The following is a 26,885-nucleotide window of genomic DNA, read 5'->3' on the forward strand; positions in this document are numbered from 1 at the left end:
GGGCACCCCCGAGGCTGACAAGTCCAACACGGCCAGGGCCTCGCGGGCGGCCAGGCCCGGCCTGGCCCGGGGAGGGGGTGGTCACAGGAGCACGCCCACCGCCCCCCGTGCGGCCCCCTGAGGAACCCGCACACCCGAGGATTGGGAGAATTTTCCAAGGCAGGGGTTGCCGCCCCCCATCCCCTACCCAAGGCACGCTGTCTGCGGACGACGCCCAGGGCCCTCCCGAGCACACTGGACGGCACCGAGGAGCGGTGTGGGGGAGCGGAGGAGCCCACAGGCCGAGACCTGGATGCCCGCACTAACCCGACAGGTCTCCTCAGCGCCGCCAGCCTCGTTCATGACTGTCGCGGCCTCCGCTCTTGCGGCCTGTGCGGCGGCGCGCCCTCTGACCCTCACGCCAGAAAGCGCGGGAACGCGTCCACGCCGAGAGTCAGGTACGGAGAGCCGCGAGGCTCAGGCCCCGCAGGTTTCGAAGCATTCTCGGCTGAAAGACCCAGAGTGGGTCCCCGGGATCCCGCCTTAGCTCTTCTGGCTTAACCAGACTCGTAAACTTTGTTAACTGCAAAGTACAAGGACAGTGAGATCCTCGCGTAAGTGTCTGGTGAAATAAATCGAATAGGGCCTTTCCCGTTCGGCGAGGGATGTCAGACCAAGGGGTGACAGGTTCAAGGGAACCAGCAGCCGGCCGCCTGGCTCCCGCACTCAGCTCCCAGCTCCATGAGCATAGGCCAAAGCTTTCTGACACCAGACTGCTTGTGAGGTCTGCCCTCGATCAGATCAGATCAGATCAGTGCTCAGTCGTGTCCGACTCTTTGCGACCCCACTTAGTCCAGTCCGCTGGTACGTAACTGAAACAGCTACCGTAAGCTGGGACACATCGCCCAGTCCATTCAGCTGCCCCTACACGTCCACTGAGTTCGCACAGTGTCCATGCGTTCAAAGGTACCAGTTACTGTACCACTAGGACTTTGTCTGTCTGAAGCCGGCCGCGAGCTGACACGGCCAAGTGCCCAGCGTGCGTGCCCTCTAGGCCCGCGGGCGGACCTCAAGCTCACGCTCCCAATCCTCACGGCCGGGACCGGGCACTGGGGGTCGCATGTCGCTGAGACCAGAGCGGCCCTCGAGGGGGCTGCCCACAACATCCCGCCAAAATTCCCAAGGGCAGCCTCTCTCCCCAGCCTCCAACCCCGCCCTGGCGGCCGAGGAGTCCAAAGCGATTCAAGACTCGGTGCCGCGTCTCCCGGGGAAGAGCTGCCAATCGGACCAGGATTTAGTGGAGTGGGCGCAAAGATTCTACACCACGTAAAACTGGCTATCGGACTCTTCCCAACACGCAACGCCGGCTAACCTCGCCGTCAACTGCCACGAGCTTTGGCTACCGAGAGACGGCAGAGGCGGAGAGGCGCGCAGCTAACCAGGGATGCGCTGCTCAGCCGGCTGCCTGGGCAGCCGCGCTAGCTCCCAGAACGCTCTGCGAGCGGCGGCCGGCGCCTTTGTGACGCCATCAGCCCGCGCGCCGCTGCACGCGCCATAGCCTTCTGCGCAGTCGCGACCGGGGCGGCGAGGCGGCGGGTGCTCTGTGGCGGCGGGCTGCGGCGGGGGATGCTCCAACGGACACGATAGCCCCCGCCATGCAGCCGGCCGAGATCCAGTTCGCTCAGCGGCTGGCGTCCCACGAGAAGGATATCCGGGACCGGGCGGTGAAGAAGCTGCGCCAGTACCTCAGCGTGAAGACGCAAAAGGAGACAGGTGGGCGCCGGCGGTCCGCCGCGCACATGGCGGCCGGGCGTGGGAGCCCGGGGTGGGCCGTACTGGGGGGTGCGGGAAGGGGCCCGGTCGGGAGGTGCGTCACAAGGGACGGGCCGGGGGAGCCGCGGGCGGAGCGGGGAGAGCGTGTGGTACTGAGTCGCACTCCCGCGTGTGCTTTTGTGTCCGCTTTCTGCTGGGTCTCGTCCAGTTCTGAGGTTGAGGGGCTGCGGCCGACAAGGTCGGGTGGTCTGTTGAAAGTCACAGTGGGTGGTGAAGCTTAGGATAGACCCGTTCTGTCCACCCCCGAGCCTGGACGCTGGATCATTATGCTCACCTGATAGATTCTGGTGCGCTCTTCTTTGAGTCACGCCTTCACTTGACCAACACGTTTAGGAGCTGGGATTGCAAAAGAGAAGTCAGAATCCCTACTTTGGAGGGAGTTGTCCCGGGAAGTCTAGGGAGGAATTTATAACTGAAACAGAGCTCCTTTAAGCAAAGTAAAGGAAACGAAAACCAAGGAAAGAGAACCATCCTCTACATGGGCCGTTGACGTTCAGAAGGTCGGAGAGGAGGCGGGCTAGCAGTGCCAGAAGGTTAGTAAGTAAAGGAGGGTGAGGGAAGGTGAAGTTGAACAAGTAGGCAGTGGCGAAGTCACACCGGGCTTTGTGATTTGGGTTTAAACAGCAGTGGGTACCGTTGAAGGATTTCATTAACTGATCTGTAAACTCCTGAAAGAATGAGCTACAGTGTGCAGTGGAGGTTTGTATGGCACTAAAATAAGTCTGGGCTTCCCTGGTGGCTCAGACGTTAAAGAATCCGCCTACAATGTGGGGGACCTGGGTTCCATCCCTGGGTCAGGAAGACCCTCCTGGAGAAAGGCATTGCAACCCACTCAAGTATTCTTGCCTGGAGAATCCCATGGACAGAGGAGCCTGGCAGGCTACAGCCCATGGAATCCCAAAGTCTCAGACGCGACTGAGCATACAAGATAAGTCTGATTTTTTTATTGCTAGTTCTGGTACATAGAGCCTCTTTCAAAAAATTGATGTTATCTCTCCTTGTGCTGACCTCTTTAGTTAATGTTTTATTTTAAGGAGAAACCACAAAAGACTACCCAGGGGAGAGAAAGTACCGTTTCATGGGAAGTCTGCTAGAAAGACTTTGACTCTGTTCAGCGTCTCCCCAGCAGATTTAATTTACTCATCCCATATATGCTGGAGGTTTCTAACCCTGGTCTTCTAACCCAGACCTTTGCTGCTTTCAGCTCAGATGTGCCCTACTCACCTGGCAGTGTCCACCTGTGTGTCCTCAGACTAGAATGTCCAAAAGTGATTCATTTTTCTTCCCACCCCCCGCCCCCCAACCACCAGACCTCTTCTGCTGCCCCTGCTCTTTCATTTTGGATGCTAGTTCCCCTCCCCACCCAGACTCTAGCTGGCCTCTTCTCCCCCACCCTGCATCCAGTGTCCTCTGGTCTCAGCTGTCTCACTTCCTGAACTACTCTCCCCTGTCTGAAGCCCCACCCCCACCCCCACCCCCGCCTCGTCTCATCTAGACTTCTGTGGTTGCTTGCTTCCTCGCTCATCTAAACTCCAGTTGCCCCCAGTGAACCCCTGCTCTGGAACCATCCTGGCTCATCATCTTAAAACAGCTGGACAGGTCAGAATCCCAGGTCTGCGGACCATGGTCTGTTCTGCCTTTCTCTCCACACCTCAGCCCCTCTTCCCCATGTGACTGCTCCACACTGGTTCCTGATGTTCAGTACACCAATTCTCACCTCTGCCTTTACATCTCCCGTTCTCTGAAAAGATCCCCACACTTCTCCAACTCTCAGCACTCAGTTCAGCATCACTCGCTCCAAAATGCCTTCTGTCTCACCTCACCCTGCCCCACAAGGATCCCGGGGTACCCTGTGTGTCTCTGTTGTGGCACTTAGCTGCCTTGCTTCTTAATTATCAGTGTATCACTGTCTGCCCAAAACACTGTAAACTTCCATCTGTTTTCCTAGCTGGAAGTGGGCGCGCATCCAGACACGCGAGGGCCGGCCTGTGTACAGAACAGAAGAAGGACCAGATGCAGCGCCTACGGGTTGAGGCGACCAGACAGAGCCTGGTGTTCAAACCCCTTTGGTGAACAGGCTCGGGGTCTGAAATGCCGGGGTGGTCCCAGGGCAGGATACCCAGGGGGCGTGCAGTGCCCGGGGTGTGGTCTGAGTTACTTGTCCTGTGCTCCTCACAATGCAGGGAGTGTAGCAGGCCTTCAGAAAAGCGGCAGTAAAGTGCACGTCTAGACGGGTGATGGGACAGAACGGACATAGTCTCTGCCACAGCTGTGCCTGTCGGAAGAGAAACATACTTTCGGAAATAACTTGGCCTGACGGTGGAACCTCACTGATCCGGTCAATTGTGTCTCGTCCAGGCATAAAAAAGAGAGACTGAGATGTCACTCTACTGTCCATTAGTAACTTAGTTTGAAAACAAATTGAAAATCTTTGTAGAGCTTAAAGCAACTAAGTGTTGCTCTACCTGCTTTAAGTGTTGATCATTCACAGCCATGAATAACCGCAGTTTTGCTCACAAGGGCTCACTTGTCCCTATTCACTTACTCGTGTGTTCCGCACACCCGTGGGGTGCCCACTGCAGGTATGCTGTTGCTGTTTGGGTCACAGCTTTTGGTGCTGGGAATGCAGCTGTGAACAGAATAAATATCTCTCCCTCTTTTTATCTGCAACTCTCAGCCTTTAGCGCTTCCCTGTGGCTCAGCTGGTGAAGAATCCACTTGCAATGCAGGAAACCTGAGTTCAATCCCTGGGTTGGGAAGATCCCCTGGAGAAGGGAAAGGCTACCCACTCCAGTATTCTGGCTTGGAGAATTCCATGGACTGTATAGTCCACGGGGTCACAAAGAGTCGGACTCGACTGAGCGACTTTCACTTTCACTCGGATACGTTTTAAAGTCAACGTGTGATAGTTTGGTTGCATTTCTGCTTTCTCTTTTGCACGTAAAATATCAGTGCATCTTGTGGTTCCTGGTGTCTTAGAGCCAGTGGCAGTGATGAGGGAGTGAGTACATCTTCACACTGGCAGGGTTGGGGTCTCTCGACCCAGAACTTAATAGTATGGCTGGAGCTGAGGTTATTTCCACACAGATGTGGGGTCGAGCGTTATTGACTGTAGCTGAGGCTGTTCCCACACAGATGTGGGTGGAGTGTTAGGGGTTCAGCAGGCTCCTGGGCTGATCTCCCCATGAGAGGAGCTGTTGGATTTTCTGTGTCCAGGTCTCACTTTGATGTTCATCTCATTCATTATGAAGTAAATAAACCTGTATTGTTGTTAGAAACGTAGTTGCATTAAGTTTAAGAGGCTCAACCCCCAGAAGAGACCAATCCAGAAGCAGCTGTGGGATGAGTCTGCTTTTAAAATCAACGTTGTGACAGTTTGTGTGTGGGTGACGTACAAACGTCACACCTCGTGTGATGAGGGTACATTGTCCTTCACCTGCAGAGCACTAAGACACATCAGATGGCGAGCATTCTGTTTGGCTTTAAGTACTTCAAAGATTGGTGCCTTGTTTTTCCCAGTTAAGTTCCTGAGTAAAGTCGAAGGACTTCTGTACCTGTACTGAGAACAGGTGTTTTTAAAGGGAGCTATACCTACTGGAGGAGAAGGCAATGGCCCCCCACTCCACCACTGTTGCCTGGAAAATCCCATGGACAGAGGAGCCCTGTAGGCTGCAGTCTGTGGGGTTGCTAAGAGTCAGACACGACTGAGGGACTTCACTTTCACTTTTCACTTTCATGCATTGGAGAAGGAAATGGCAACCCACTTCAGTGTTCTTGCCTGGAGAATCCCATGGATGGAGAAGCCTGGTGGGCTGCAGTCCATGGGGTCGCACAAAGTTGGACACGACTGAAGCAACTTAGCAGCAGCAGCAGTACCTACTGGGCTGTGGTGGAGGATGTGGGACAGCAATGTGTGACTGCCGCATGCCTCTCACTTGTGCACTCAGTCTTGACCCCGAGTGTGAACCTCACCTGTGTCGCAGGCCTTTCCAGGAGGGCCCAGCCGGTAAGGAGCGGCCCGGGGCCTGACCAGTGCTTTGTCTCCCTGTCCTTGGTCACTTCACGTAGGATGAAAGTCAAAACCCATTTTCACTCCCAGCTCCCTTTCCTGTACTCTTGCCTGGAAAATCCCATGGACGGAGGAGCCTAGTGGGCTGCAGTCCATGGGGTCACTAAGAGTCGGACACAACTGAGCGACTTCACTTTCACTTTTCACTTTTATGCACTGGAGAAGGAAATGGCAACCCACTCCAGTGTTCTTGCCTGGAGAATCCCAGGGACGGAGGAGCCTGGTGGGCTGCCGTCTATGGGGTCTCACAGGGTCAGACATGACTGAAGCGAGTTAGCAGCTTCAGTGTATGGTTTGATAGCGTGTCTGATTTTTCTTGCAGTAGAAATGTGTTCTTACTGCTTAGGGTTCTTTTTCAGTAGAAACCTGACAGAATGCCCAGGCCCCACCAGTTTTCAGGGAAGAAACCAAATCTCAGCTTCGTGCTGAGGCTCTGCTGGTGTCGCCAGAGCCCTGCTCCTCCCCAGACGGCTCTGTGCCCCCAGGTTCTCCCGTCCTAGACAGGCTCCCGGGCATGTGGCCGGCTCCAAACTTCATCTTCTCTTCAGATCTCCCAGGAGAGAAGAGAGTGCTTCCTGAGACCCACGAGAGGGGATCTTCTTTCCATTCTCAGACCAGCACCCCGCCCCCGGCACTCCTGCCTTCCTCCCAGGCCCTGCCTTGAAAGAGGGCAGCTCTGGAGGGGGGCAGACAGTGAAGCTGCCGAGCGGAAACAAGGATGCCCAGTCCCAAGCTTCATGCAGGAACTGGTGTCGTTTAAGTCCTATTTCATCCGTGTTCATGCCTTTCAAGTTTCATCATGATGAGTTTTCTAAACAGTTTAAAAAAAAAAGGAAAGAAAACAGCCCATGATAACATTTTCATTTTGACACTCTCATGCAGTTCTTTTTTTCCCTTTTCTTTAAGGAATATTTCAAACGTGTCATTTCGAATACAAGTACTTTGCTTCAGTATTTATTAATTACCTGGCCAGGTCATTTGATTGGCCCACTTCCTCCTTCCCACGAGATTCTTGGGAAGCAAACCCCTGGTGTCTCATTGCACCTCCCGATACCTAAGTGTGTACCTCTGAGATAAGGACCCTGCTAATGTAACCACATTGTCACACCTTTAGGAAATTTTTCCTTAATATGAAATATCAATCTTGTGCATTCCCATCATTTCATACACTCTCAATGACAAATCAGAATCCACATGAGACCCACCGATAGCGTTTGGTTGTCACGTCTGTAGTGACTCTTCAATTCTAACAGTTCTTATCCGGCTTTTCTTTTCCTTGCACTTATTTGTTGGAAGAACTGGGTCATTTGTCCTATGGAGACCCCCCCCCCCCAACCATTTGGGGTTTTGCTGACTGCATCCCATGGTCTCATTTAATCTGTTTTTCTGTCTCCTATAGTTCCTGCAAACTGGTATTAAAAGTTAACATTTGAAGCAGTGTATGTTCAGTTTTTTGTTTTTGTGAGAATACTTACCAAGCAGTTCTGTGTTCGTCCTGCTGTGTCACGTGGGGCATCCAATGGGCTTGGTGGTGTTGGTCTGACGCATGCACTGTGGAACCCGTCACTAGCCTTTCATCTGCTGTTTCAACGCCATTGATGACCCTGCCCAGATAGATCCATGATTCATTAGTCTGAACATGGTTGGATGTAAACACAGGAGCCCACACCAGAGGTACTGCAGTCGTGACTAAGTCAGTGTGCTCTGGTGGAACCCACCACTCACGTGTAACTGTGTCCTCAGTGGGAAGAGCCCCAGGTGTGTCTTATTTGTAACAGGCAGGTGAAGGAAAACCAGTTTGCTTAACCCCTAAACGAAAGGTACTTTAATAAGCCAATTTCACTATCAGTTCAGTCTCTCAGTCATGTCCAACTCTTTGCGACCCCATGAATCGCAGCACACCAGGCCTCCCTGTCCATCACCATCTCCCGGAGTTCATTCAGACTCAACGTCCTTCGAGTCGGTGATGCCATCCAACCATCTCATCCTCTGTCGTCCCCTTCTCCTCCTGCCCCCGATCCCTCCCAGCATCAGGGTCTTTTCCAATGAGTCAGCTCTTTGCATGAGGTGGCCAAAGTACTGGAGTTTCAGCTTTAGCATCATTCCTTCCAAAGAACACCCAGGGCTGATCTCCTTCAGAATGGACTGGTTGGATCTCCTTGCAGTCCAAGGGACCCTCAAGAGTCTTCTCCAACACCACAGTTCAAAAGCATCAATTCTTCAGCGCTCAGCTTTCTTTACAGTCCAACTCTCGCATCCATACATGACCACTGGAAAAACCATAGCCTTGACTAGATGGACCTTTGTTGGCAAAGTAATATCTCTGCTTTTCAATATGCTCTCTAGGTTGGTCATAACTTTTCTTCCAAGGAGTAAGCGTCTTTTAATTTCACTATAGTTTCTGGCAAATGAGAGCCTATCACAATCAAAATACACTGTGATGAAATTGTTGGCATGGGAAAGGTCTTTAGTAACTTGGAGATCAGTACCTTATACAGCTCTTGAGCTTCCTCCGAATGAAATAAGTAAAGCTCATTCTGTCAGAAGGGACCTCTTCATCACTCTGAACTAATCCTGTCGAGTCCTGAGATCACATTGATTCTAAATACATACTTGTTTATATTCACCGCATCTGTCCTTTGCTGCACCACAAGGTTCTTCCCAGGACCTTCTAGTGAAGGATTATAAAGACTGCTGTAGCAGGATCAGGCTTGAGGGTTCTGTCTGTCCTCTGCAGGCTTGGAGACTGCAGGAATGTTCACTTACTTGATCTCGTGAGTGCTTAGGTTACTCCGCAGTCGTTTGGTGATGCCTAGGGTCGACCCACTCCAGTGTTCTTACCTGGAGAATCCCAGGGACGGGGGAGCCAGGTGGGCTGCCATCTATGGGTCGCACAGAGTCAGACACAACTGAAGTGACTTAGCAGCAGCAGCAGGGTTGACCCAGGAGGTGGGAGTCGGTGCACAACTTGTGGCTTGGCTATAGGGGGTTCAGGCAGAAAGGCAGGCTGGAATAATAAGAACAAGGCTGACCTGGATGATGCCACTTAAAACTGCACATACCTGGTGGGTGAAAACCGTAACCGGGAAAGAAGAGGTCAAGGTCCAGCCAGCCAGGGTCCCAAAAAAGTCATCTTTGCAGAAATATCCCAAAGCCTGGCCTGTTCCCCTGGGCCAGTTGTAAGGATTTGGGCAGACCATCTGCAGGATTTTCGGTCTAACTTGGCCAGACCGGTGACAATGGCGGTGTTGCGGGGGTGGAGGGGGTTGCTGATTTCAGGCAGAGGACCACTTGAGGGAACTCTAAATGACTCGTGAGCTAAATTAATTAATTCTGTATGTGGATGATGTTTGCTTTCCTATGCTACTCAGATCGTGAGAACACTCTACCGCCACCGCCCTGCCCCATAGCTGACAAAACTAAAGCATTTATGTCTTTGTTTTATAACAGCAAGAAAATGTGTGCTTCAAATAAAAAAGACATTTGCAAGTAAAAGAGTGAAAATGTGCTCAGTATTATTCTCACTGCTTCTGTGGCAGCTCTAAACTTAAGGAGGAAATGTGCAGACTCTGAAATAAGACTTTTCTGGTCTTTTGCCTTCTAGGAGGTTTCAGCCAAGAAGAACTTCTAAAAATCTGGAAAGGGCTGTTCTATTGCATGTGGGTGCAGGATGAACTGCTTCTGCAGGTAACCTACAGTTCCCTGTGTCATATTGCTGGACTTGGGGCACCAGTGAACGAGAGACCTGCCCGCTTTATGCTGTATCCATCCCTGATGTACGGAAACAGATGGAAAACCATTGCTTCAAAGGTTCACTTTGCCACCACATGTCCATAGAGAAAGGGATGCAAGCATTGAGGTGAAATCTTTTCAAAGACAAACAAAGACACATAAATTAGATTTATTATTTCTCTGTCACAGTTTCATAGGTTCCATGGTAGGTTTTACATTATAAAGTTTCTGTTTCCTCCTTTATTATTCATGGTCAAAAATAGTATGACGCTAGTCTAAGATCCTGTGAGCTACCCGGCTCTGGGCCCAGCTCTGCCACAGTTAAGTGGGGCAGAGTCTTGTGCCAGGGGCAGAGTCTTTGCAGAAGGAGCAGTGGTCCTGGAGCTGATGGTCTCATCACAAAGGCAGTGGAGACCTGCCCAGGTGTGCGCACTCACCTGGACCCCTGTCTGCTGCGCACACCAAGCCCTGCCGCCAGAACCATCAAAGCAGGTGGTTTAGGCTCTTGAAGAGCTCTTTCCTGAGGTGTGAAAGCAGGCCTGTCTTTGTAGCAGGAGAGGGTCAGCTTTGGGGGCACTGTTTGAAGCCCCCTGATGCACAAAATGCCAGGTAGGTTTTTACTTGCCTGGCTTTTACCTGCAGCTGTTCCGCTTCCCCTGAGCCCTGTAGTGACTCACTTTGATTTCCTGCCTTTACTCCGCTGAACATGTTTTGAGTAGGACAGCAGAGCGAAATATTTTTAAGTTACATTCAAAGTGACAACCAACAGCTTTAGTGGAGGAAGGAAACAGATGAATGGGAACATCACTTTCAAGTCCGAGGTTCATTTAACATGGGTGAGAAAGACTTGAATCTAGGTGAAGGCCCCATGATAGCAGTGAGGATTATTCTTCTGTGGACACTCCCAGAGGCAGGTTTCTTCATAGACCCAGAGCCCTAGTTCTCCCCCAGACAGACTTGTGCACCTCAGTAGGATGGCTCTTCTGCTTTCTGCCGCCTTGCCCCCGCAGCTTGTCTGCCAGCAAGCCAACGGGAGCCACATGGAGTGACAGTCCCGGTATCTCACTGCCAGTGACACCCCCTCGTCGCAGTTGGCATCTGCGTTTCCATTATTTGGGGGGATTCGGATGGAATCTCAACCCAAGTTATATGTTGAAAGCCAGGAGTTGAGAGCTGATGTTTCTTGTGTGGGTCAGTTGAACTCGCCCCAGGGATAGCGTGTGTGAGCACACAGCCTGGTTCTGAAGGCACATTGAGTTGGCACAGTAGTCCGTTGAAACTGGGGATTTCATGTGTGATGCAATCCAGGTGTTCAGATACACTTTTGTTAGTGGAGGTAACAGTGAGAATGGAGGGGATGACCCCCTCCCACAGGCCGTGATGCGGTCCTCTCATGGTTCCACGTAATAACCCCGCTGTTTTTCCCCAACCCCACTTTGCAGGAGGAGCTAGCGAACACTATTTCCCAACTCATCCATGTTGTTAACAACTCAGAGGCTCGTAAGTCCTGATATTTTCGTGACTTTCAAAACCTGCTCATCAGATTTGGTAACTTGCCTAAGAAACCTACTCAATGTCGTTTCTTCTCCTTCCTTCAAAGTTTCCATTTTCTGGGGGGCTAGCATCACATGAGCCTGGGCACCTGGAGTGTGAATGTCAGGTGACAGACCGTCCCATGGGGAACCTGTGTCAGGCTTAGATACTGACAAGTGAGAGGGTGAACAAAGGCAGTGTCCTGGGGGACATCGCAGTCAGCGTCTCAGAGGTTTCAGAAGAGTCTTTAAAAAAATAGTCGTCCTCCAGGGTTTCCACATTCTGAGTTACTTTAACGCTCTCAGAAGCCGCGTGTGACTGTTCTGGTGACCGTGGTTACCTCTGGATGCTGGTTGTCCTCCTTGGTACTAGAGCCATTTCAGGTCAGGTCTTCACTGGTAACAAACTGTAAAGTAACCCCTCTTGACCAAAACAAATAAACAAAGGGAGAAATTAATTATTAATATTTCTGAGACATTCAGCTTTGATTACTTACAGAAGCAGAGGAGGCAGAATTCACTGCTTTTGCCCAGCCCTCCTCAGAACAGAACCATCCAATGGCCTTGTTAACTCTCAGTGATTCTCTGGATTTTAGCAGGCTCCCAGCTGACTCGTAAGGATCAAAATACATGGGATATACTGTAGCTTTTCATATATCAAGAGAGAATTGTGCAAAAGGAAGTAAAGCAAAAAACAAACCATTTTGGGATAAAAAAAGTGCCGGTTTAATGGCTCAGAAGAGAAAACCAGTGTTTTGTTAAAGTTCACTTAGCTGACACTGAGCATGAAAACAGAAGGCTGACTCTCTGCGTGGGCCCCCCAGGTGTCCGTCAGGTGGATGGCTTAGGGCTGATTGTTAAGTGTATTTGGACAAGAAGGGCCAGTATCTGGCTCAGGACATCTTTTGATTTTTAACAGAATCATGGCTTTACAGTGGATAATGAAACACGCTCCAGAGAGCTTTCTAGTCAAACATTAAGATATTACCACTTCTTGTTAAAATAAGCTTTTATTTAAATATAAAAAATTATCAACCATACTTAGTTACCAACCAGATTGTCTAGCTGCCCAAGAATCCTTAGAGATCCTAGTCTGTCTCCCTCCGTGAACTTTCTTGTTCTGTGGTGACACGGCACCTTGCGAATGGAGCGTTCAGAGCCTCTTATTCCCTGCAGAGCACCTGTTCATCCAAACCTTCTGGCAGACCGTGAATCGCGAGTGGCCGGACATCGAACGGCTCCGTCTGAACAAATACCACATGGTGAGGGTGGGGCCGCAGCCCCTTCCCTGGAGCTTGGGGGCGGGGAGGGGGCGGGGAGGCGGCTTACGGTGCGTGGTAAGGTGACCGGCAGGAGGCGCTAGAGGACGTGTTCAGAGGCGTCAGTTTTATCTCTTCCACCTGTCAGAGTGAGTCTGGGGCTCCTTAGTTAACTGTTTGATCTAGAAGCTGACTGTTATTGTAGGAACTTTCCACTTTGAGGATCCAGGCTGTAGCTGTCGTTCTGCTTAGCTGATGGATGTTTGTCAATTTCCCTTTTGTAACAAAACTTATCTGTCTCTAGCTGATTCGTCTGGTCCTGAGGCAGTCCTTTGAAGTTCTGAAGCGAAATGGCTGGGAAGAAAGGTTGGTGAACCCTCTGGGTTAGCATTTGGGGGCCTTAAAACTTTTAAGGCAATGGCGTGGTTTTCTAAGTGTTTCAGTTAACAAGTCTGAGTCACCTGATCCACGCCTTCCACTCTGAGTACCAAGAGCCCAGCATCCTCATGCCTGAAGAACTTCAAATCCCGCAGAACTGAGCACACACAACAACACTATACTCATTTCAGTGATTGTTGAACTTACTCCATTGTGCATTGCTTGTTTAGCAGTTGGGCACAAGAGTGTCATGTTCTCTCTGGGGATGGAGAGGATGTTGGCAGCAGGGGTTGTAGAGCTGTGTGTGTTTTCCCTTTAGCCGCATCAAGCTTTTCCTCGATGTCTTGATGAAGGCGGTCTTGCATCCTGAGAGTCAGTCTCCAAATGGAGTGAAGTTCCTCTTCATCGACATTTACCTGGACGAGCTGTCCAAGGTGGGCGGGAAGGAGGTAAGAAGGGCAGGCACTCTGCCACAGTGCGCAGGGCCAGGGTGCCCCTGAACTGGCAGGGCCTGGGCCCTGCTCTGAGGGCTCCACGGGCTGGAGGTAAAATGCTGTTGGCAGAGCCCAGAGTTACATCGGCCACAGCAGCATGAATGGGTCAGCCTGTCCTTTGACATAGTTCTTCCTCATCTAGAAATGTGTCCTAAGCAGGGAATGGGTCGTGTGGGCAAAGATTTGTGCGCTAACAGTGTACATGGAAGTCTGATACCCAGAATCAAAAACAACTTACATAGTCCACTGAAGAATTCTGTAACACGAGGAGATATTCATGAGGTTGTTTTTAAAAGTCAAGGGACTTCGCTGGCAGTCCCGTGGTTAGAAGTTCCACCGCAGCAGGCACTAGTTCACTTCCTGGTTGGGGAACTAAATTCCCAAAAGCTGCATTGTGTGAGATGGATAGATAGATAGCAGTACGGAGGAACTTCCCTGACTGACTGTCCAGTGGTTAGGACAGCTTCCACCTCAGGGAACGTGGGTTTAATCCCTGGTCAGGGGACTGAGATCCCGCATGCCGTGTGGCGTGGCCCAGAAAAAAAGTAGGGGGAAAAGAGGTAGACAAAGCTGCACAAACGGTATGGCCTGTTAAAGACGCAGGTCTAGAGAGGAAATAACAGTTTTTAGCAAGCCAGTGATTATCTGAATTGGGGATGAGGAGCAGTGATTTACTTTTTTCTTTCACAAGTGTCCGCAGTGAACATGTGTTTGTCTTTTGTTTCATAATTAAAAGAAAGTGTATGTTGTTGTTTTTTAATTCCTTCACCTTGGTGTCTGGGAGTGTCCTGTCTCCGTGGAGGACGGAGTCTCTGTCAGGAATGTAGGATGGAACGGTGCCGGTTGGGGTGGGCAGTCCTCTCTGGCCACTGCGCCAGTAAGATGCTTGGATGATTGGACAGTGGCCATGACTTTTAGCAGAGTGAATTTTGGGCATTGTGAGAGATGTGTGGGTCTGATTCAACCAGTCTGAAAAACACCAGTGGTTCCTTTTTCAAGGACATATCTGAAAGGCTCATTCCCCCCCCCCCTTTTTTTTTCCTTTGTTACAGCTTTTGGCAGATCAAAATCTCAAGTTTATTGATCCATTCTGCAAGATCGCTGCCAAGACTAGGGAGTAAGTGATTCATGTGTTTCTTTTACCTCTTCAGTTGGTACTTGTTTATGGGGGCTGGTGGTAAAATTGTAGGTGGAATATGATGCACGGTCAGCCAGCACTCAGAAGCACCAAATGCTAACTCCCGTCAGCTCTGAGTCCTGGCTGGGCTCTCCCAGCTGTGTTCCCCAGGGGCTCCACGAATCCCCCTCCCCGCACCCCTCCTGCGCCCGGGTCCCACCACTCCATCACACAGCGCCTAGCACTAATGGCCCCTCGTGGCTGCAGTGCGCCAGCACAGGGTGTGGCTAGAAATGCAGCGCTGGTCCACGGGTCCCTGGCGGGCTGGACTGGGCGAGCAGTGGCGTGCTCTGCCTCTCGCCCACTGCGCTCCTTGAGGGAACAGAGTCCAGGCCATCCGCTAACACGCTCTCTCTGCTGTGCTTCCGCCCTCAGCCAGACTTTGGTACAGACTATAGCTAGGGGTGTTTTTGAAGTCATTGTAGATCAGTCTCCTTTTGTACCTGAAGAGACAGCCAAGGAACAGAAGATACAAGTGGGTGGCGGCAGCCTCTCAGAGGAAGAGGCGTCTGGAAATGAGATGACCTGGAGAAAAGCGGCCAGGAAAAAGAAAGCAGGTGAGAAATTTACTTGAAAGGTCTTTCTTAGGTAAAATTCACGTCACAGGAACAGTTTTCAGTGCATTCGTTGGCAGCTCACTGACCACCACCTGGAGTTCATCAGAGGGGCCTCTGCCTTGAGCATCAGCCACGGAGGGGAGCACGGCTTTGCTAAGACGCCTGCGCGGTCTGGAGCCTGGTCACCCTGCACATACACATACGCCCTTTTCTGCGTCTCCCAGGTCACGAGGCTTTCTTCCAGGGTTTCATCATTTCCATTGCTGCTGTTCTGGGTTTCTGTGTGTTTTTTGATGTTGCAGCTTTTGAAAAAAAATCCTAATCTGGTCTCATGCCTGTTGAAGGGTCCCTGATCGGAGACCCGATTTACAGATGTGTTGGGAATGCAATCTTGTGTCTGTAGCTCTCTTCTCTGTCTCCTCCTTCCTCCAGGATTCTTTTCCTTAGGGTGTGTAAACACCCACCATGGATGCACCTCGCTCTCAGCACTGTTTAATGTCCATGGGACTCACATGGGGCATTTAAATTGCAGCCTCATCAGAATTTCTTGTGGTTGATAGCATCTCAGTGCCTTAGCGGTAGGTGAAGGGCTAGTTTAGGGTGTACCCATGCCTTTGAAATGTCCTGGAGTCGTTAAAAAGCAAAGCTTTCAAAAATTAACGGCCAGGGAAAGATTTTTATAGCAAGACATAAAAACTTAGACAGCATTTTTAAAAAGCAGAGGTATCACTTGGCTTACAGAAGTCCATCTAGTCAAAGCTGCGGTTTTCCAGCACTCATGTACGGATGTGAGAGGAGAACCGTAAAGGCTGAGCACCGAAGAACTGCTGCCTTCAAGTTGTGCTGGAGAAGACTCTTCAGAGTCCCTTGTACTGCCAGGGAGATCAAAGCAGTCAATCCCAAAGGAAACCAACCCTGAATATTCATTGGAAGGACTGATGCTGAATCACCAATACTTTGGCCACCTGATGCAAAGAGTTGACTCACTGGAAAAGACCCTGATGCTGGGAATGATTGAATGCACAAGGAGAAGCGGAGATCAGCAGAGGATGAGATGGTTGGGTGGCATCACCGACTCAATGGACATGAATTTGAGCAAACTCCCGGAGATAGTGAAGGATAGGGAAGCCTGGCGTGCTGCAGTCCAGAGGGTCGCCAAGAGTTGGACACAGCTTAGTGACTGAACAATAACAAGAACCCTGTGTGGGAAGTGCCTGGTTTTTATGTTTAGACATAGACATATATAAACACGTATGTGTGTATCTGGAAGACTATGTAAGGTGGTAGGAGCTAGCCTGCATAGCAAAATTGTGAGTGATCTCTTATTTTCCTCTGTGCTTTTGTCTGTTTTTCTAAGTCCTGTACAATGATGTTATTTTATTATTTCATAAGGAAAGAAATCTTTAAGAAAGAAAAGACAAGATATTCTCATTTTAAATTCACTGTGGGCGACAGCATTAGCTGAACAGCCTCAAGCGCTTTTGTGTTGTCTCTGGACCTCTCCTGCCGCCACGTTTCTGTCTGAACCAGAGCTCCCCCTTTCCCTAAGCGCCTTCCAAGATTTCCTCCCAGGTTCTCCATCAAATGCTTGGGGGACCTGCCCAGGCTTTTGCCTGAGGCCACACCACTCGAGCTGAGAGTGTACCAGAGACAGGACACCTGTGAGCACTTGTGAGATCTCCGTAGCAATGTGCATCTGCTTCTCCATGGCTGTGATGCTCAGTTATTTAGTACATGGTGAAAGTCACATTAGGTGTACTTGTTGGTTATCCGTTTTGTTTTGTTTTTTAATAATTTATTTTTTGGCTGTGCTGGGTCTTCATTGCTGCTCAGGCTTTTTTCTAGGTGCGGCAACTGGGGGCTTCTCTCTAGTTGCGGTGACGGGCTTCTCATTGCTGTGGCTTCTCTTGGTGCAGAGCATGGGCTCTAGGGCCCAGGCTTCAGCAGGTGTGGCACGTGGGCTTAGTTGCGGCTTCCAGGCTTTAGAGCGCAGGCTCAGTATCAGTAGCGGTAATGCACAGGCTTGGTTGCTCCCTGGTATGTGGGATCTTCCAGGCCAGGGATCAGACCTGTGTCTCCTGCATTGGCAGGCAGATTCTTTACCACTGAACCACCAGGGAAGCCCTATCCGTTTTAAATATAGCAGTGTGTACATGTTAATCCCAAATTCCTAACTATCCCTTCCCCCCATTCTTCTCCCTGGCAGTCATAAGTTTTCCAAGTCTGTGAGTCTGTTTCTGATTTGTAGGTTTATTTGTGTCATTTCTTTTTAGATTCTACATAGAAGGGATGTTATATGATATTTCTCCTTCTTTGTCTGACTGACTTCACTCTGTATGACAGTCTCTAAGTCCATCCATGTTGCTACAGTTGGTATTGTTTCATTTTTTTAATGGCTCAGTAATATTCCACTGTGTATATATACCATCTTCTTTATCATTTCCTCTCTTGATGGACACTTAGGGAAGAACAATGGGAGGAAGGAAGGAAGGACTTACTATACAGCACCAGGAACTCTGCTCAATGTTACGTGGCCACCTGGATGGGAGGGGACTTTGGGGAAGCATGGATATATGTGTATGTATGGCTGAGTCCCTTTGCTGTCCACCTGAAACTGTCACAACATTGTCAACTGGCTGTATCCAATATAAAATAAAAACTTGTAAAAAATCGTGTTAGCATTAGGTCATTGTGTTTCCTGAGGTGGCCCCTGGGGGTCAGTGTCCTGCTGTGCAGAGTTCGCCACTGCCCCAGCTTTCCTGAAACGGGACAGACTGTCCACTCCTCCCTCTGGCTCGAGCCCCTGGCCCACAAGTTTGCTGTCTACCTCCACTGCAGTTCATGGTGGGAGTTTTGTCTGTGAGGTAATTAAAAGGCAAAATGTATGAGGTTTGTTTTTTGCTTTTTAGTGTCTGGAGGTTGAAAATACCAAAAGACACCTAATTGGACAGTGGCTCCTTTGGGGGAGCCATGGCCATGTATCTGAGTTGTGTCTATGGATGTGTCTCTTGATAGCACTAGGCAAATGTCACCCCGGAAAAGAGGAGGGCAGCCAGAAAGGTGGACAGGATGGCAGCAGAAGTGTGGAGGACACCAGGCCACTTCTCCAGGTTGGTAGCAGTTGTCTCTCTTTGTAGAGAGCTGCCTAACTAAAGGGGAATTAAACCACAGAGATAATTAAACCACAGGCCTAATGCATAAGGTTCTTTTTAGTCTCTGGGTCACTGGTGTCACTTTTCTTATAACAAGCTTATTGGAGACAGGTTTAAATACTATGGCATTTTGAAAGATGTCAGTCTTTGTTTTGGCTTGAATAACTGAGATTTGTTGTCTTCTATACAATTAAGCCAGCCCGATGGTACTTTTTCAATAAAGGGAATTTACTATGTTACCAATTACAAATTGAACATCTAGATTAAATTTAGAGAACAACACAGCCCCCTAAATTTTCATGAAGAAATGAAACAGAATAGCTTCCCCCAAGAATAAGTGGAAGAAAGTTTTCGAAGGCAGTGGCTATCAGGCTCCTGGTGGGCAAGCCTTAGACACACTGTGGACGTCCTGCGGGGAGCGCTCTGGGCTGCGGGTCTCCAGTTGGCATGATTCCGGGTCAGGTGGGGCTGTACTTCCGGCAGACGTGTAGTGTTTCTTCTCACCTAGTTTGACTACAAGGCGGTTGCTGACCGACTCCTGGAAATGACCAACAGGAAAAACGTCCCTCCCTTCAACAGGAAACGCCTCTCTGAGCTCATCAAGAAGTAAGTGACTGGGGAGGAAGGTTTCACCTGTCCGTCCTCCACGTTCAAGCCCTACCCTTCTGTTTCACTCGGGCAGGAGCTCTCACCCACTCACCTCGAATGCCTCTGCCCTTCACCTTGCACACACGTTCACTGGAAGGTTCCACGGAGAGGTCCTTGCCTCTCCATTTCCCCTCTGCCCATGCAGCTGCACTCACCCCCTAGCTATGTGGTATAGATGGAGGAGGAGGTCTGTAGGTCAAGACATGGCAGCAAGGGTCAAAAGAGCAACTCAGCTACCTCCTCTCCACCTCCCCGGCAGTGTGCCGGAAGCATGGTTCTGTCACCTGTGTGACCACGAAGCCCCGCGGCTCGTTGCAACTAACGACAGGTAACAGCTGAGCCCAATTGCGCTCTTTGAGCCGCCCTGTCCCGAGCACTTACACAGAGTACTTCACACTCAGGAGAGCCCACAGGGCAGCTTCTGGGATTGCCCCATCTGACAGATGAGGTAGCTGGGTACAAGGAGGCAGCTATCGCCTGGGGCTGCAGCTGCCAGACCTGGGGCTGGGCTCGGCCTTTCTGCTCCCCGGCGCTGCCCCCGCCCGGCACACGCCTCCACGCTTGCTTTTGCTCTAACTCAGCACAGTCATGTAGAACAAAACACAGCTGGCCGTCTCTGCTCGGTAACAAAGAGGAACTGGAATGTAAGGAGAGGTGGAAACTTTTCCACCTCCAGTCTCACTGGGATGTGCCAGGACAAAGCCTTAGATCTTCATGTCTTGCGTGTGATACTTGAGGGCCCTTTCGTCCTTGGTTTCTGGCCTTTGCCTCACACCTCCTTCCTTCTCCACCACCCTTTCTGGAGAAGAAGGAAAGTGACTTCACAGACTCCAGGTGTCACTTACACATTAATTTCTTACACAGCAAGTGAAAAATGACGAGGTCCTAACGTATAGCACAGAGGACTGTGTTCAATGTCCTGCGGTACACCACAATGGAGGAGAATTTGAAAAATAACTTATATGTGTATAATTGAATCACTGTGCCATCCAACAGAAATTAGCATTGTAAATCATCTATACTTCAATAAAAAATATATTGAAAATGGGAAAAGAAAAAACATATATATTGATAATAGAGCATTCAATTGTACACTTTAAATGGGTGAATTGTTTGGTATGTGAATTATATATCTCAATAAAGATTTTAAGGAAAAACATATCTCTTACATCGTAAAAAGTTAGTGCATGTGTTTATGGGGGGCAGGAAGACGCAATTTCTTTAGGAACCTTTGTTGTTTTCTTTTTCAGATTCCAAGGTCTCTCTGAAGGTGAGGAAAATCAGAAGATTGTAATTGGTGATGTTCTCAATGAACATGGGCAACATGGAGCCGGGTGCCATTCTTCCTGTTGGGGTGGGGGTGGGGGGGATTCACAGGCCGATTCCAGCTTAGCCTTCCTGAAGAAGAAGGGTCAGTCTCGGAGTCCCTCTCATTGGGATCAGTCGGCCTCCATCCCTCTCCTCCTCCCTCCCCTCCAGTCCCCCCGGGGTCGGGGAGGGGAACTGCTCCTTGGAAGCTGGATTACATTTGAGCAGGTGGATGTGTATGCTACCCCTGCCTCTTGTGCATTTGGGGTGCTTCGAATTGGGGAACCCCGCAGACCTTGAGATGTGGAGGTGGCATAGCCGAAACCCTAGGGGGTGAGCTCTAGAGGCTGTCGCCCTGGGTCTGCAGTCCCTGACCTCGCCTCAGCTGAGAAACTCACAGAGCGTAGTCTATAATTCCTGCATCAGCAACTTTTCAGGTTGGGGGTGGAGAAGCAATAAGGGACTCAGCAGGAATCGGTTAAAATTACCCACATGGTGGGCAGGGCCGTGCTTGTCTCAGAAAGCTGACCAGATGTCTTTGGTGTCCAGCAGGCAGTCTCTCTCGCCTCAGTTTTGCTGAGGACACCACTGCTGACGAAGATGACCAGACCCACGGTCAAGGAATACATAGGAAGAAAGGGAATAAACTTTTGGAGAAGACAGACATGGCAGGAGAGAAAGGTGAGCTGCAGAGCTCTCGGTCAGCACACGGTGGGCCAGCACGGCCCAGGGAGCGCCTTTCACGTCCACACGGGTCACCGCAGAGTGAAGCCATCACTCTGAAGGGCTGAGATGTATAGAGAGCGTCTGTCCAGCTGTTGTTTTCTGGGGGACCATGCTCCAGCCTCGCTGAAGCGGAAGCATAGCAGACTCCTGATGCAGGAAGAGGGTGGGGATGTGGATGTCCTTGGTGGACATTGCCCTTTGGGGCATTTGTTTTATTACCAGATATGGGCCTGAAAGTTAGTAGGAATCTGAATACTGTTTCAGATCCATTTACATCAAAATAGGCCTCAGAAAGGTTTCCGGGCATGGTTGGGGAGGGGAAGAGATGGGCAAGTGAGAAAGCTTGTTGGGTTCAAGGACACAGAGAAGGACCTGGCGGGGACTGGCGACGTGCTGTGGGTACCCCCAACCTTGGCAGGTCCCCTGGGCACCGGGCACTTGTTGACTGACTTGTGTCTCTAGGAACCATGTTCTCCCCTGCCAAGGAAGAGGAGAGCAAAGGTGGCATTCCAAAGAAAAAGAGGAAAAAGAAGAAGAAGAAGCAACTCCAGGCTGAATGCACAGGGCCCAGTGGGGAATCCACGCGCCCAGAACAGAATGGGAGCCAGGAGCCGGAGGCCAGTCCCAAAAGATCCCCGGAGGCGGGTGGGGCTGAGCTGGGAATTTTGGCCATGCCCTGCACCCAGGAGCAGAGCAGCTCGGAGCGGCCCTCCTTGCACAACAGGAGGAAGCGGCCCAGGAAGAGGAGACCAAGGATCCAGGTGGAGGGCCTGGAGCCGACAGCGCCACCTCTGGAGGGGGTGGCCCCTCAAGTGGCCCCAGCCAGCGGTGCCCCGGTCCTGAAGAGGAGGCGGGAGCTGGGAGCTCTGCTGGTCAACGGCAGTGGCCCGCCTGTGCTGGCCTGGCCCCCGCCCCGGAGGGAAGGGCCCCCAGCCAACCCAGCAGACAGAAGGGACTGCCCCGCCTCCCTGCTCCTGGGCGGGAAACTGAAGAAAAAGAGTGGGGGGCCCAGCGGCCTTGACCTCTATGACTCGTGTGCTCAGAAAGCTGCCATTTTGAGAAAGAGGAAGAAAATGAAGGAGATGTCAAACTCGGTGGAGCCCAGAGGAATGAAGCTCGTCCCGGCCCTGGTAAGGCACAGGGGGGCTCCCAAGCAGGAGTGTCAGGGCCCCGCCCCCTCGGCCCCAGGGCAGGGGGCAGTCAGACCCTGGACCAGGAGCCGTCATGGCTCCTAACACCCTCTACCAAGGAGTAAATAGTGACCTGTCTCGGGCATCCAGTGCCTCCCCTCCCACCCCCACCCCCAGTGATCAGAGGTGTGATGGGCCCAATATCAGGCTGGGGGATTGCCCCAGTGGCCCAGTGGGCGCTCCACCTCCATGGAGTGAACAGGCAGGGTGCCCCCATCACGTGTGGAGCTCATGTTCCTCCAGCTCCTGGCCAGTCCTGGGCTCCATTGGCAAGAGAAAAAGCCCCAGACTCTTACTCCTGTTCTTTTTCACTAGAGCTTTTCTCCCCTTGGGTCTCTGGAGCAGATAGAAGCAGGAGCCGACTCTGGGTGTGCGGCTCTCGCCCTCCTTGTGCATGCGTGTGGCTGTGCCCATGCAGGGCAGCCATTGTCTCCCTGGGCTGCTTCCACTCCTTGCAGAGGCGGTCCTCACGCCCTGCGGGGCTGGATGCATGACCCCCCAGGCCTCCCAGCGCCAGCTCGCTGCCCTGCCCAGCATGCGTGCCCACAGCTCCTGCTTTTTGCAGCACTTCTGACCCAAGGGCCTTGTTTAGGGAGCCTGCAAGGACGCGGGCATAACTTGTATCAGGCCTCACAGTGCAGGACCCCTGAGGGGTCAGTGGGAGGTCTGAGGGTGGGAAACACATTCAGCTGGGATCCAGGAAGTCCACTCCCACCTCAGACTTTCCCTGACACTGGAGCACCTGTGTCACCTCCCCGGGGCTCTGCAGCCTCTGCCCGTCACCCACTGGTCATTGATGCTTGTCTTCCTTAACTGATGAGAAGTTTTCTTCTTGCCCTGGCAGCCCCTCTCGGAGACGATTGGAAGGTCTGGGGAGGTCTTCCTCCACAAGGGGCAGGGTTCTGGCCCAGGTCTGCAGCTCCAGGTTCCCTTCAGGGGAAGGTGGTAAACTTCTGAGCCAGGAACACCAAGGACTTGCCCAAATCACTGTGTGGCAGGGGCCGCCTTGGGTTTCCCTGACCCCTGAGGCTCTGGGACAGGAGTGGGCTCTGCTGTGGGCGGGTGTCAGTGTAAAGTCCCAGGGAAGGGTCTGTGCCTGCCCGTCCCAGGCCCACGGAACCTGACAGCTTCACACCAGCCCTCGGTGCAGACTCTCTGTGGGCAGTGGGGTCTGTTCAGAAGTGAGAGAGTGAGCTACAGCTTAGCACACGGTCTCTGAAAGCCAGAAACCCTCCGACATGGGCACAGGTTTGTAGATGGGTAAAAGTGGGTTCTTGTGGCCGAGAAGACAGGAGACCCCTGGCTGTGGACACGGAGCCAGCGCAGGGAGACCGGGGTTTCTGCAACGTCTGCTCCAGAAGCAAGCTCTTGAGGGGCCTGGGGTGAGCCTGTGGGTGGGTCCTCTGTTTTGTCTGCTCCCTTCCCACGCGCATGGGTGGGAGTGACCCCATCTCATCCCCCTCACACAGGGCAGTGGTGGCGTGCATGGCCCTTTGAAGAAGAAGCTGAGGACGGAGAAGGACTTCATAGCGTTCGACACTGTGTCCTCCCCGAAGCCGCTGTTCTTCAGGAAGGCCAAGGGCAGCACCGCTCCCTCACCGGGCCCCACCCTGCAGGTACTTGCCCCACACTGCTATTCCCCACACAGTCCCACCGCAGACTCCCGAGGCTCAGCTGGAGCCCCACTGCTGCACCCTGACCCCTCCCCTCTGCAGCCAACCTCTAGCCTCGGCTGCTGTCCATGGCCTACAGGCCCCCGTTCAGGGAGTCAGGCTGGCCTGAGGCAGACCGAGGGCTTGGCCAGGGAACTTAAGGTGCTGTTGTTGTACATCAGCACGACATGGGGGTCATCCTCGAATTCACGCGTATAGGCAGTGAGCGGGAAAGTCGGAAACTCTGGAGAGCCTGGGTCTGTAGGTCTGCCCAGGACATGAGGGGAGGGTGGGAGGGGTCCCATTGGTGGGAGGGGGACGGGGCTGTTCTCAGGTCGGGAAAGCAGGGCTGGCTCTGCCGAGTGCTGCTCAGAGTGAGCAAGTCCAGGCCAGGCTGCTGGGCTGCGTCCAGTCTGCCTCCAGAAGACGCAGGTCCTGGTGGAGCCATCAAGGTGGGCGTGCGTGCTTGGCTGGCCCTGCCGGCACCCACAGCAAGTGGACATTTAAATAGCACCCACTTGGAGACTTCCCTGGTGACTCTGTGGTTATGACTCTCGCTCTCAGTGCATGGGGCACAGGTTTGATCCCTGGAGAGGGAACTAAGATCCTGTACCCCCACGGTACAGCCAGAAAAATTAACAAGCACCCACTTGAACCAGCAGAGTGACTACTGTCTGTGTTAATATTTATGTGTTCTTTTAAGATGGTTTGAGGATATTAGTTCAGTGACTCAAGACTTGTGCAAGCCAAGTTTCTGTCCTAAGATGTTGGTGATGTTAAAGCAAAAGTGGACAGGACTATGGCGTTCTAAGCAGGAGCTTGTCAGGGTGCTTCAGAATGCAGGACAGGTCCCCTTCGGAGGCCTGTCACAGGACGTTGGGACGTGCATATCCATCGCCCACAGGAGCTAGGTTCTCTTACAGGGCGCCCAGTACTCCACTCACGAGGTGAGCTGTGGGGTCTGGACAGGTGTTCCCCGGAGGTGTCAGCCGTCCTCGCTCTGCTCTCTCTCCCCGGGACCCCATGACGGGCGGTCCTTGCAGAGCGTGGCTGGCCTGCCAGTGCCATGCCTGGAGGCACCGTGGGTTCTGGGGACGGCTTAGCCATTGTCTTTTCACTCCTTGCCCTGCCATTTTTTCCTGTAGCCACACACAACCCCGTCCAGCTCCAAGAAGGTGACCTTTGGGTTGAACAGGAACATGACTGCAGGTGAGCCTGGGTTAGGGTTAGGTCTGTCTGTGGGTCTCTCTGTCACCATGGCTGCCTTGGTCCAGGCACCCAGTCCAGGGTCAGGGAGGGTTGGGGGGGATTGTCTGACTGCTTTTAGTACAGGTGTGATTGGTTTTGTTTTTTCAAAGGAGGAAACCAAGCTTTTTAGGAGTACATAATGAGTTTAGGTCCTGGCTGTGTTTAGGGACCACAAGTAAGGGTGTGTGTGCACAGAGGGGAGGGACTATCTGGAAGGGACCTGAGAAACTCTGGTTTTTAGACCTAGAGAAGACAGGAGGAATAAATCTGTCATGAAGGAAAGGCTCCTCCTGAAACTGTTTAAAACTTGGGGTTCACCAAGCATCCATGATCCATAACTACCCCATGGCCCACCAGTGCCCCGTCCAGGTGGCCTCGGGGCATTTTCCATGGAGGAAGAGAGGCATCTGAGGGCAGGAGCCTCGCTGACGGCCCCTCCTCCCGGGCTGAGGGCCCGTAGGAGCCTGCGGAGGGTGGGGCAGCAGTAGTGGGGCCGGTGGGCAGATAAGAGGAGTCGTGCCCTGTTAACTGTGGCCTGGCTTTCATCCGAGGCAGAGTTCAAGAAGACAGACAAGAGCATCTTGGTCAGTCCCACGGGCCCCTCCCGAGTGGCCTTCAACCCTGAGCAGAGGCCCCTCCATGGGGTGCTGAAGACCCCCACCAGCTCGCCGGCCAGCACCCCTCTGGGCCCCAAGAAGCCGCTGACCGCCACACCAAAGAGAAGGCCAACGGCTATGGACTTCTTCTAAGATAGTCAGAGTTCTTTTAAAGACTGTTTTTGTATAGAATGTTCTATAAATTATAACGTTTAAAAGGCAGGGGCCTTTGTATTGTTTTTATAAATTCCCATGAATTGTGCGTCCGGGGCTCTGGGTGAGCCTCGGCTCTGCTCCCCGGCCCTGTCTGCAGGCTGCGGGCAGTGTTCACACGTGAGCCGTCCACTCCCCACTGCCCTGGCTGTGGGCGCTAGGCCGTGCGGCTGGGGGCTCGCTGCCAGCGCCCCAGCACTGCTGCTGTGCCTGGTGGTGTCCGGGGCTTGGGTTGCCTCCAGCCCCTGCGTGTGCAGCTGCGAGCGAGGCTGGTTTTCTGAGGGTTTGTGGTCTTAAGAGTCTTTTGTTTTTCGAAGCACGATTCCCACATTGTGTGGGTATTCAGCAGTCCTAGGTAGATGACATAGCTGCATCAGCAACGCTGTGCTTTCTCTCCACACACACAGCGGGGTGACCCTGCGAGTAGGGCATGGGGGGCGGGAGAGGAGAGCCTCTGCCCTCAGGGCCGGCTGTTTCCTCCCTCCCTCTGCCTTGGCCTGGTCTCCTCCCTGGTTTCCTACCTCTAAGCCAGGCTAGGGGGTCCTCCCAGGCACCGCACACCCGCCCGCGTCCAGGTCCTCGTGCCAGCTGTGCGCCTTGACCCCCGCGGCTGGCAGCCCTCGGCAGCACCCCCATCCTTCACCCCCGCGGCTGGCGGCCTTCGGCAGCACCCCCATCCTTCACCCCCGCGGCTGGCGGCCCTCGGCAGCACCCCCATCCTTCACCCCCGCGGCTGGCGGCCCTCGGCAGCACCCCCATCCTTCACCCCCGCGGCTGGCGGCCCTCGGCAGCACCCCCATCCTTGACCCCCGTGGCTGGCGGCCCTCGGCAGCACCCGCATCCTGACTCCCGGCTCCTTCCTTCAGAAGCACAGCCGCCATGGCTGGTGTGGCTTCCTGCCGGAAGGCCAAAGAAGCAGCCTTTAAGAATTGTCTGTGCTTATTTGTTTGTTTGTAGCTACCTTTTTTCAGATGTTGAAGCTCGCACTTACAGATTTTTATAAAGTTCTAATTTTAGTTAATTATAGCATTTGGGGTGGAGGACACTGAGAATTCAGTTGGAAAAACAGAAACACAGCTTAGAGCAGTGCTGGCCAGGTGGTTGCTCAGGCCCTGGGAAACGGTGTCTGCCCCTTGGGCCTG

General features: G+C 52.4%; 2 protein-coding genes across 4 annotated transcripts in view; one reads left to right on the top strand and one right to left on the bottom strand.

Annotated features, from left to right (window-relative positions):
* The window catches only part of LOC102414350 (heat shock transcription factor 2 binding protein), an 84,881-nt gene extending 83,384 nt beyond the window's left edge, over positions 1–1,497 (bottom strand). The window contains exons 1-2 of one of the 3 annotated variants that reach the window (XM_006060763.4): positions 1,352–1,497; positions 307–562 (exon numbers count right to left, since the gene is read on the bottom strand). In XM_006060763.4, the coding sequence (XP_006060825.1) occupies positions 307–342 (36 nt within the window). In that variant the 5' untranslated portion in view covers positions 343–562; positions 1,352–1,497. Of the gene's footprint in view, positions 1–187; positions 563–1,351 lie in introns of those variants that run through there. The other 2 variants (XM_006060765.4, XM_044947509.2) reach the window with 2 other exon arrangements.
* RRP1B (ribosomal RNA processing 1B) lies at positions 341–25,752 on the top strand. Its single transcript, XM_045165317.1, has 18 exons — positions 341–437; positions 1,182–1,231; positions 1,512–1,752; positions 9,486–9,568; positions 11,056–11,113; positions 12,322–12,407; positions 12,709–12,770; positions 13,102–13,231; positions 14,329–14,393; positions 14,829–15,010; positions 18,026–18,120; positions 18,671–18,768; positions 20,061–20,080; positions 20,671–20,799; positions 21,307–21,974; positions 23,504–23,650; positions 24,832–24,895; positions 25,490–25,752. Exons 1-18 carry the CDS (start codon positions 341–343, stop codon positions 25,681–25,683), a joined length of 2,469 nt encoding a protein of 822 aa, XP_045021252.1. The 3' UTR covers positions 25,684–25,752.
* Positions 25,753–26,885: the final 1,133 nt, after the last annotated feature.

Source organism: Bubalus bubalis, chromosome 1, assembly GCF_019923935.1.
Source record: "Bubalus bubalis isolate 160015118507 breed Murrah chromosome 1, NDDB_SH_1, whole genome shotgun sequence".
In the NCBI taxonomy this organism is placed as follows: domain Eukaryota; kingdom Metazoa; phylum Chordata; class Mammalia; order Artiodactyla; family Bovidae; genus Bubalus; species Bubalus bubalis.